The sequence below is a fragment of the Simochromis diagramma genome, unplaced genomic scaffold, assembly GCF_900408965.1.
Source record: "Simochromis diagramma unplaced genomic scaffold, fSimDia1.1 OVJJ01000583.1, whole genome shotgun sequence".
In the NCBI taxonomy this organism is placed as follows: domain Eukaryota; kingdom Metazoa; phylum Chordata; class Actinopteri; order Cichliformes; family Cichlidae; genus Simochromis; species Simochromis diagramma.
The window spans coordinates 532,583-544,213 of NW_024387285.1; the positions used below are offsets into that span (position 1 = coordinate 532,583).

General features: G+C 44.1%; 1 protein-coding gene across 1 annotated transcript; it reads left to right on the forward strand.

Moving 5' to 3' along the window:
- Positions 1 to 6,998: 6,998 nt before the first annotated feature.
- Positions 6,999 to 11,452, forward strand: dmrt3a (doublesex and mab-3 related transcription factor 3a). Its single transcript, XM_040003561.1, is given in 8 exon segments — positions 6,999 to 7,053; positions 7,056 to 7,136; positions 7,139 to 7,179; positions 7,181 to 7,328; positions 7,331 to 7,395; positions 8,598 to 8,759; positions 8,762 to 9,295; positions 9,297 to 11,452. Coding segments are annotated over 8 exon segments (1,389 nt in total). The 3' UTR covers positions 9,600 to 11,452.
- Positions 11,453 to 11,631: the final 179 nt, after the last annotated feature.

Genomic DNA, 11,631 nt, shown 5'->3' on the forward strand with positions numbered 1-11,631 from the left:
TGGAGTTTATGTCGCTACAGGTTTCCTGGGAATAAAAACGCTGGGACGTGATGGAGTGCGAACGCGGCCGTGTGCCGGGAACAACGATATAAAACAGACAAAGAAAATTACTTGTATTTTCTTGTGCTGCACGGTGGGAACATTCATTGGATTGTGCCCCATCTGTTGTAATCAATAACGTGACCATCTTGTTTTTTTATGAAATGCACTTACTCTTAATTTCATCCACCAGTGGTTTTAGAGAGAAGAATGTGGAGTTACCTATAAGGCTCTGACATTATAAATCACCTCTGGAGACCAGATTGTACAGCAGTATCGATTGATCCTGATATATCACAGAAATTTACTGTCACTTCTGTTTTCAATTAAAGATACAATCAGTCAGATAATGACTTAATTGGATTTTACAGAAGATTGAGTTTTTATCGCCCCGTGCTTTATGAGTTAGTTAAGGAAGGCCGTTTTATCACAGTTGTCAGGCCGCCGCTGCCTTGTCCTTCTGTAGCTGCTGCCCCGCGTACAGGCAGGGGAGAAAGTGTCACAGGGTCTGTTTTCCTTGAGCTGCCTCCGCCTCCATGAATCACGCCCTCCCGTAATAGATAAATCTGCTCGGATCCCGCCGTGACACCTCCTCGGGGAGTGATGGGAGCTCGTGCAGACGGTGTGGAAGGGGATGCTGCAGGTTCAGAGACGGAGGAGGAAATTTCAAACCGCTGGGAACGGCCAGAACGTTCACTGTTGGAAAGGAGAGAGTTCAAAGGTTATTTTATTGAGACGATATTTTACTGTGTAGATGAAACATTCTACATTAAAGGAAACCAGTTCTCCCATTCTACTCATTCCCAGTTCCATGTTTTTATTCCTGAGTCTACTAGAGCAGCTTTGCATGATTCACAATTCAAAATAAGCCTCATACATCTTATACTACTGAAACTAAAAATGTGTTTCTAGTTCAGTTTTTATTCGCAATAAATGAATAAAAATTTGAATAAATGAATAAATCCAGAAGTAGGAAAAAAAAGTCTCACAGGGAGTTCTTCTATAAAATTACTTACATTTTTTGTCTTGTTTAATATGATTGTCCTCCATAATAACACCATAGTGTATATTTAATATTACAGAAAAAAGCACAACAGGTGCCCTTTGACACGATGTCTGCGTCTATATTTAGCATCTTAACACTATTTTCTTGCCAGTTTTCACTTCTGTGAACCAGGAGAGCGTCTCACCTTTAACGTATCACCATCAGCTCTGTTTACGGCCACGAACTTGGACTCGAGGATTAACTGAGCAGAAATGTAGCGGTCCTAGTCCACTGTGAGGTCACAAAGGACATTTTGGTGGTAACTGAAAAAACTGCAACATAATTTCACTGAAATGTCTAAAAATAGAAGGAGGTCAGAGTATTTTACGTTGGTCTCATGCTGACAGCACTGACGTGGCTGTTTGGGTCCAATGAAGGGTTTGCAGAGAAACTTGTGAAAGAGTGATGTTCCTCTGGCCTGATGTTCTGTTCCTTCTGACTCGTCATATTTTTAGATTTCTTCTCTTCTTTTTTTTTTTTTTACTTTAATTACCACTAAAAGTCTATTTTATATAAAGGCTGAGTTTTGTTGCAATATTCTGCCCTCCACTCTGCATACCTTAAAAAAATGCAGTAAAATTAAAGCGTTTACTTCAACCAAGTATTCTGTACGTATTAGCAGCCACTGAATTCAGCTGGTTTACTGAGAGCACGACTGTCTGAAGGACGGAACGAGCTTTGTTCATAAATGTCTGTCCTGAAAGCCGAGCATCAATAAAAGGGCCAAACTGTGAAGACTAACTTCCCAGGTTCACCCTCCCCTCATCTGAGACACGGAGCAGCCTTTGGGAGGACAGAGTGCGACCAGAGGCCTCAGTCGTGGCCTAATTTTGGTATGAAGAGATTAGTTCATCGTTAAAAATGGCCTTTTTTATACTTATCTATATCTCAAAAAGAGATTGTGGCCTTGCAAGACATGCAGTAAAACACCAAGAGGCTCTCAAAGTGTTGTTTTGTTGGCATTCCCCTCTGCACCCACAATTACATTTTTAAATCAGCTGTTTAAAAAAATCCAGTTTTATTTGAATCTCAGTGCCAGACCAGCAGGCCTGCATCAGCACACTGTGTGAGATAATAATCTCGTAAAATAATTATACAAGAAAAGCAGAAAATCTTTTGAGAATAACGACACGTTAATAGTTTAGCACAGAAAAATCTAAATGATTCTTTAACTCATGAAATATATGAAAATTGTTTTCATTCCTTCGAATAATGAATCACATTTGTATGACAACTTCAGATTTAGACCACTTTGTATTAGTCCTGTTTTTACTATTATTATTGCATCTTTCCTTTTCTGTCCTTATCATCATCAAATTGACTTCCCTGCCCGGCACCGACAGGGTTGAGCAGCCGCGTAAAGAACACCATAAAATTTTAGCCAGCTTCAAACATTTTATAGCTTTACATGCAAGTCAAATAAAAATGACCTGCCCTCCTTAATGATGATAATAACATTTATTTATTTATTTTACAAATGTGAGATAATAAGAGACGAAAGAAAAAGCTCAGTTTGAGATGTTAATATGATCTATAACTCTGAGACTGATAATATTAATGACACACTCACGTGTGCACGCTTTGCTGATATTTCTGTTTAATTTATTCAGTATTTTGTTTTTACTGCCCGCTTATAGATTTTCTTGCAGCGGTCTTAAAAACACAGCCTTTCCCTTTTTGCCTGGATGAAGGCTGACGTCTGACTGATGTCCTCGGTCAGCTTTCTAAAGACGTCAGATGTCCAGCTAATTCCTCTGTAGGAGCTCGGTGTCCCGCCTCCCCAGGGAAAGTTAAATCAGCATTTCTGTGACAGGACTTGTGAGTGGCAGCGACGCCCCCAATCAGCACCTCATAAAAACCTCACTCAGCAGAGGTCAGCTCCTCCTCCTGCTCCGGAGGGGCCCCGCTGGAGGAGTTCCCTCAGCCAGCGTAAACAGGAGCTCCAACATGAGGAGACTCAAGTGCAAAGTACTGAAAGCAGCGTGGGAAGGTTTTGTGTCGTGAACAAAACTGCCTAAAATAAACACTGGAACTCCATTTATGAAGCAAAAACTGAAAAAAAGCCTTCGACACATTAATCTGAGTCCAGATTTCCAGGATGGAGGTGACATCTGGTTTAAGTTCACGGAGCTCCGTGTGACTAACCAATGAGCCCCGACTACGATCTCTCATAATAACAGAATCTATAATGAAACCAAGTCAACGTGGAGTCTCGAAAAGATGCACTTTTATCCAAATACACTCATAAATAAATATAAGGAAAATATATTATAGCCAATATAAAGACACGTCAATCATCCTCAGCTGACACCTTAAAGAGAGAATCATTATTTTTACATTTTTTCAGGTAAATGTTGTAATCCTACAATATTACAGTATAAATGCTTCTTCTCCTGCTTTGCTGAAGGATTATTCAAAAGTAACAAACCAGTGTTTAAACTGTGTGGAGCTGCCAAATAATAATAATAATAATAATAAGAATAATTACATTTTTAGTCTTTTAAATTCTCCTGCGTCTGTTGTCGGGATCTTATTCTTCTAATAAACGGCACGTTGCTTTAGGCACATTATAATTTTGCATGTGTAAAAGAACGTGTGACTTTGAGCTCATTTTAAATGCTCTGTATATGCAATCCTGTCATTTGAGCTTCTACAGGACAACTTCACGTTTCCTATAGAAGGCAGAACAAAAGCACGTTTTTCAAATTCACCCACATATGTGAAAATATTGGATATAAATATGCTGATGCACTGAGGCCATACAGCACCACACACAGAACGTCATGTATTCATTTACTTTTAGTTACTTCTGGGTTGGAGCAGCTCAGAAACTCAGCAGGCTGTGATGAGAGTGACTGTGTGCGGCAGTGTTTTAATATCAAAGGTCTAAAACTGAGATTATTAACATTTTACATGTGCGTGGGCGCTTTGATTGAGTTAAATTACGTTGACACAGCTACATATAAATTTTGGGCTATAATACATAATGACTGAGCGGACTGGCACAAGTTTAATTTGGATTACATTTCTAACGTGAAACGTCTTAGCGAGTAAATTCGAGTAACCTTATTTTAATCTGTCACCCACGCGTGTTGGGCTGTCAGCGAGCGCGGTCACAGACAGCGAACAGGTGTTTAAACCCAACTCACGAAGGGTTTAGTGCTTAAACTGAAGCAGATAACACTGCAGGCGATGCCCCTCCAAAGCAGCCCCTCACCCCACGGTGGCTAATTTGGCCACGACCAGCGCGTCAGGGCGCTAAAGGACACCTTGTGCGTGACGTGGAAACGCAGGAACCCCTCCAGCATCCTGCAGAGCCGCAGCTCTAACAGAGAAGCTGCAGTATAAACTTTCATCCCGAACGTGTTTTAATCTTTATCGTGAACAACACGAATAAATTTATTATGCGTTCAACCCGCAGCCTCCCACTCCCACAAATCTACTCGGCCGGCACAAACTGCAAAGCCACTCTAGTCCCCTTGAAATTTCCTCTGCTATTTCCCAATTAAAGCTTAATAGCCCTGGAGACGGGCTTCACGCGGGGAAGTTTACCGTGCTCTTATTCCCTGTAAGCCGCGAGCCTCGGATCCCATTATTTGCTTGAATAAACCTTTTTTACGGTCAGAAATGGGCCCGGCTTTGTCCGGTGTTATGTTTCAATGCCCTCTATTAGTCCGGCAGAAGGGACATATCAGCATCCTCGACATAGCTCCCAAAGGGCTTTTATACATGCAGAGGCCTAATCAGCTAAGTTATGTACGATTGTGTAAAAGGTGCGAGAAGCGCCATTATTATTTTTCGCCCCTAGAATTAAGACTTAAAGCGTTTCGGGCCTGCAGGAAACGGAGCAGAGCGCGGATAGATGTCCGGGCCTGTAATCGAATTATGAACAGTCTTTAAATAGCAACCTTTTTACACCGTAAAGGTTTTCATGGGTGACTCATCTGGATATTTCGGAAAAGGGAAAGTTTGGATTGTATTTTTATGAAACAGCTGATTTAAGATTTAAAGCTTTCGCGGGTTTGTTTCAGGGAGCGAGTCCTTTTGAAACCTGCACACAGGACATGTCATATTTAGTCCGTTTTGTGATTTCACGCTTCTTTTTACACACACACACCTCTCTCTATGTGTGTGTGTGTGTGTGTGTGTGTGTGTGTGTGTGTGTGTGTGTGTGTGTGTGTGTGTGTGTGTGGTGTACGACGCTAATGTTGCTAAAAAGGGGCTCAAACAAATCGAGTGCCTGGAAAGAACATGAGGCTCTTAAATCTTCATGCGAGTCTGTCCCGCAGAGTGATTTTTCTCTGAGCTACTTGCACTAATTCACACTAATATTGCAGTATTATTGCAGTAATATTGCAGTAAAGTTGCAGTATATCACACTAATCTCACACTAATATTGCAGTAATATTCCACTAATGTTGCAGAAAAGTTGCAGTAATATTGCACTAATATTGCACTAATATCACACTAATATTGCACTAATATTGCACTAATATTGCAGTAAAGTTGCAGTAATATCACACTAATATTGCACTAATATTGCACTAATATCACACTAATATTGCACTAATATTGCAGTAATATCACACTAATATTGCACTAATATTGCAGTAATATTCCACTAATGTTGCAGAAAAGTTGCAGTAATATTGCACTAATATTGCAGTAAAGTTGCAGTAATATCACACTAATATTGCACTAATATCACACTAATATTGCACTAATATTGCACTAATATTGCAGTAAAGTTGCAGTAATATCACACTAATATTGCAGAAAAGTTGCAGTAATATCACACTAATATTGCACTAATATCACACTAATATTGCACTAATATCACACTAATATTGCAGTAATATTGCACTAATATTGCAGTAAAGTTGCAGTAATATCACACTAATATTGCACTAATATCACACTAATATTGCAGTAATATTGCACTAATATTGCAGTAAAGTTGCAGTAATATCACACTAATATTGCAGAAAAGTTGCAGTAATATCACACTAATATTGCACTAACATCACACTAATATTGCACTAATATCACACTAATATTGCAGTAAAGTTGCAGTAATATCACACTAATATTGCACTAATATCACACTAATATTGCAGTAATATTGCACTATTGCAGTAAAGTTGCAGTAATATCACACTAATATTGCAGAAAAGTTGCAGTAATATCACACTAATATTGCACTAATATCACACTAATATTGCACTAATATCACACAATATTGCGTAATATTGCACTAATATTGCAGTAAAGTTGCAGTAATATCACACTAATATTGCACTAATATCACACTAATATTGCAGTAATTGCACTAATATTGCAGTAAAGTTGCAGTAATATCGCACTAATGCTGTAGTCATTTTGCAGTAATATTGGAATAATCTTGTAGTAATATTGCAGTAAAGTTGCAGTAATATTGGAATAATCTTGTAGTAATATTGCAGTAATGTTGCAGTAATATTGGAATAATCTTGTAGTAATATTGCAGTAAAGTTGCAGTAATATTGGAATAATCTTGTAGTAATATTGCAGTAATGTTGTACTTCATTGATAAATCTGTAACACGGGGTTTCATTTCGGATCCAGGGTCACGTGTTCGCCTCCAGCAGCGTGTCCGGTGCTTCGGGAGGTGCGTTGCTTTATCTGATCCTCGCAGGCGCTTTGACGCGTTTGGTAATGCTCGTCTCCATATAGCGTGTCAGGCTGATGCGTATCAGTGCTGTCAGCTGAGGAAAGGTGGATCCTCCACTACAAGCCCACACCTTTCTCATCCTCCTCCTGTCATGGCGTGCAGCACAGCAGCTCCATCCACCTCCACCTCTCTAGACTGCTGCTGCGGCCGACGGCGACTCTCGCGCCCGCGTCCACGCTGGGAAAACACTCTGAGTCCGACGCAATGAACGGTTATGGGTCTCCGTACCTCTACATGGGGGCTCCGGTGTCACAGCCTCGGGCCCCCTCCAGAGGACCCCCAAGTGCGCGCGCTGCCGGAACCACGGCGTGCTGTCTTGGCTCAAGGGTCACAAGCGCTACTGCCGTTCAAAGACTGCACCTGCGAGAAGTGCATCCTCATCATCCGAGCGGCAGCGCGTCATGGCGGCGCAGGTGGCGCTCCGGAGGCAGCAGGCAAACGAGAGCCTGGAGAGCCTCATCCAGGAGTCCCTCAGAGTGCTGCCCGGCATTGGCTTAGCCGGGGCCGGCGAGGGGAATCAGCCAGCCCCGCCGAGACCGAGGAGCTGGAGCTGAGGTGGAGCAGCACGGAGCCGGGCAGCCCGGAGCACCGCTGTGCTCAGGTAGGAGAGCAGGGGGGAGAGCAGGGGGGGAGATATTTGACTCTAAACAATTATTGTTTGTACGGGAATGAAGAAGAAAAAAAATCCTCCAAATTATGGGATGTTTTTTTAATAAGAATATCTTTAAAGGCCTAAAACTCACAGTATAAACATGGTGACTTTATTTAAAACCGTTTTCAGGTCAAACAAAAACGGATGTGAAACAATATAAAAGCTGAAATGATCATTTCAACACTGCTCGCCGGTCTGACTGCACTGATAATGACACATTTAGCTGAAGTGATCGATACACATCACTCCGATTTCTGTGAAATAATCACGCGAATACGAGGTTTCACTTTGCGAGTCAGGAAACAGATGAAGAGATGAGCTGTTTCAGGAAAGAGACGTTTAATAAAACTGAAGCGAAATCAAACAAAGACGTGTTGACATTTTTAACAATACATTTCAAACAATATGAATTAATTCAGTTTTTAACATTTGTTTAAATAATGATGCATATATAATTATTACAGACGTTTTTTCTGCTGCTGAACTTTTAATAATGTTCTTCTATTTCACGCAGAAAATTTTATTTTCTATAGAAATATAGAAACTATATAATTTATATAAAATAAAATGTGCTTAGTTCTCGCTGACCTGCGTGGAAATGATTTCTGTGAGAACCATTAAGGAATAATTACTTTCCATCCACCTGCCCGAATCACCTTTATTGCTCCTGACACTTTAAGCACGGATTCGGACACGCGCGCTTTCATTTCCTGCGTGACTGTAAAAGATTACAGTAATCAGCGGCGGACAGGCCCGATCGAATATAATCGCCATATTTCTCACAGGAGGTCAGCTTCGGATGAAATGTTGCCGAGCAACAGGCCATGTGTTTGCAAACTGCGGTCAAAGATCCCACGGCGCGCGCACTCAGCACTCTGCGTTAACAGCTTCTGTGAGGAGGCTCAGATAAATCCTCACACGTCTGCGTGTAGCGGACAAGTCGTGACACGCGATTAATGGCATGTTTGCTTTTCCTCGTGAGGAGCGTGGAGGTGTTTGCACTGTGAGGCGGGTGAGGAGTTCGCACTAACCGCCTGTGAGCTCACAGGTTTAGGGTGTGCTTAAAGTTTTCTGTGGATGCTGACACTCTTTCGTGATTTTGTGCTTACGCCGATAAAGTTGTGACTCTCTGACCCGCAGAGTCCACGGAGGACGGCGCAGACGAGGTTTCAGCAGGAGAGAACGGAGAGAGCTCCAGCGAGAAGGAGCAGGACGCGGTCAGCTCACCGGAGGCCTCCAAACCGAACTGCTACACCCCCGAGCCTCCGGGGACCCCCTCCCTGCCAGAGGAGAGCCGCTACGGCCTCCTAAAGCCGGGAGCGCCGAGAAGGAGGCCAAAGCCGAGAGTCCGCAGAAGTATCCGGCCAGCCCCGCGGAGCAGGGCGTGCTGATCGAGGGCCTCGGCGGCTCAATCACGCTGCCCCTCAGCCTCCGGGCCAACCGGCCCCCGCTCGAGGTGCTCAAGAAGATCTTCCCCGCCCACAAGCCTCCGGTCCTGGAGCTCATCCTGCGGGGCTGTGGGGGCGACCTGGTGGGGGCCATCGAGGTGCTGCTGTCTAGTCGGAATCCTGACGCCAGCGCACCACCGCACGCGGACGCGCACGCGGACGCGCTGGTGCTGCCCTCCAACGGACACCTGTTCGAGCCCGGCCTGGGCTCCTACCACCCGGCGTCCTCCTCCGCCAAGTGGTCCGTGGGCTCCGCCTTCCGGGTCCCGGACTCGCTGCGCTTCACCTCCGACTCAGCCGCGGGGGTGGTGTCCACGGGCGCGCTGGGGGTCCCCCTGCAGCACCCGTCCTTTCCGCAGCCCACGCGCTACCCGCTTATGCTGCGCAGCTCTCTGACGCGCACGCCACGCGGGCCCCTTCGTGCACAACGACGTGACTCTGTGGAACTCCGTGGCCCTGCAGCAGCAGTACCAGCTGCGCTCCGCGGCGCAGTACGTGTCCCCGTTCCCCCCTGGCGCCCCCGGCGGGCCCGGGCTGTTCCGAGGCTCAACCCTCCTCCCCTCCAGGCCCTCCGAGGAGCCGCGCGTGGGCATTCAGGAGGAGGGGTGCCCGCTGGGGCCCAAGCCGGGCCTCTACTCCCCGGATGAGGAGTACGAGGAGCGCTCAGATTCGGCGGACTCCCGCATCCTGAACTCCTCCAGCTGAACAGGAGACTGAGGAACATGTGTCACCGTGACAGGACGTGTGCGTGGACGGCGTGGACTGTCCTGTCTGAGCTGAGCCGTGGGAGCAATCACTCCGATGAACCTCAAACATCAGCCTCGCGCTTCCCACACTGGACTCGACCAAAGCGGGTGAATGTAACAGACTCATTATTCTGAAAGCGTCTCAGCTGTTTCCTGTAAGCATGTGTAGTACTGTGAAATCTGCCGTGTCCGGATCACGGCTGCATGTCGAGTAATGCCAAATAAATGTGAGTAGTCCAAACGGATAAAGGCTGTTTTCTTGCGTGTCGGCCACACACACTCAGTCACGATTACACGAGACTACAACATGTCTGCCCACAGCTTCACATCCACGCATAAAACACGCGTGACACCAAAGGATAATAAGAAATAATAGAAGCAAAATATGGAAGCATCCCCGATAATGATTTTGTTTTATGGAGCAGCAGTAATAATAAAACCTTAATTTAATCAGGAAACATTTAATATGTTTATGAGTGTGCTGTGGGCCTGATCTCTGTCACCCGTGGCACCGTCAGCGCACTCCTCACAGACACGTGATGTTGTTTTTGTATGAAATGTTTTCATATCACCTGTAAAAGCCGAACAGAAGGATCCGAAATCAGCTTTAAAAAATCTGATTGTCCTTTAATTTCTTTTAAAGAAAATAATGAATAATCTCAGTTCGATGCCTCAAAACACGAGATTATAAATATGACATTCATGTTATTAAAATGATTAAAGCCTCGTGAAACCCACTGTTTAGATATTTGGTGTCATGTCGAAGATGTTTCTGTAAAAGTGAAAAACAAACACTGATCGTCATCAGACAGTGACGTCAGTCAGGCTGTCAGCGCTTTAAAAATCTCAAACGCAATAATAAGAGCACGTGTCTCCCTCGGTGCTCGTGTATTTAAACCTGTGACGTGTTGATGATCTGCGCAGCTGCAGACCAATCACATACTCCAGCTTTTAAACTTGCGCTTGTTCAGACGCTCCAAAGGTGACAAATTCCAACGAGAGAAGAACCAGGTGAGACGAAACATCCGGATTAAGCAGCTGCGGCGGATTAAAATAAACATACGTGACTTTCTAGTTACAACAGAGAAGTGACAGTGCTGTGAATAATCTGTGGATCAAAATTATCCACGCGCGTGGGGGGCAAATAGTTTTTACTCACAGAAATACAGAAATGAATATCCGCTAGTCCACGTTTCCTCCGCTCAGCGCGCGGCCCCTCACTTTAAACCTGTCACGTGCTGCCATCTCGCGGTGTCCTTTGCACATAAACCACAAACAGGCGCCGGAGACTCTCGTGACGTGGATAATGAAGATTTTCAAAACAGTAGATGTAACGAAGACGAGTGATGTGAGAAATGAAAGCCGCAGAATCCCCGACAGTGTGGGCAGGAAAGAGGAAGGACACGCCCGGAAGCTGAACCCCTGCCTTGCTCATGGACAGCTCGGCAACTGTTTCTGCGCTTTGTGACAGCGCAGTGATATTTCCCCGTGTGCTGCTCGCCGCTGTTTTTACTGCACTACAGTCACCTGACAGCTGCTGCTTTACTAATTAAAATGTGGATGCAAAACACGAGAGAAGCGTCAGAGTGATCTTATACACGCGGAAAGACACGTGAAACCAAATTATCAACAAAATAATCTGTTTGTCTGTTTGTCTGTTATTTTGGACATTTTTTGGGATATTTTCAAGACTGATGCCATCTTATTATTGAGTGGTTTAAGAATCCGGTTCATTGACCAATATTATTATTTTGTCTTTCAGACTCATGAAACAAACAGATTTCCTAACATTCATGTGCAGTCACATATTTATGAGGCTTTGCTGACACAATATAATGATGCCATTTAAAAATAATCTTTGTTTTATTGATTAATTCTTTGCAATATATGGATTCAGACTCAGGTGTGCTGCCAACAGGGAAGCTGCAGAGCGCCCTCTGGTGGACAAACCGCAAAATAACAAGCTTTTATTTTCTTCTGCCAGTTCATTA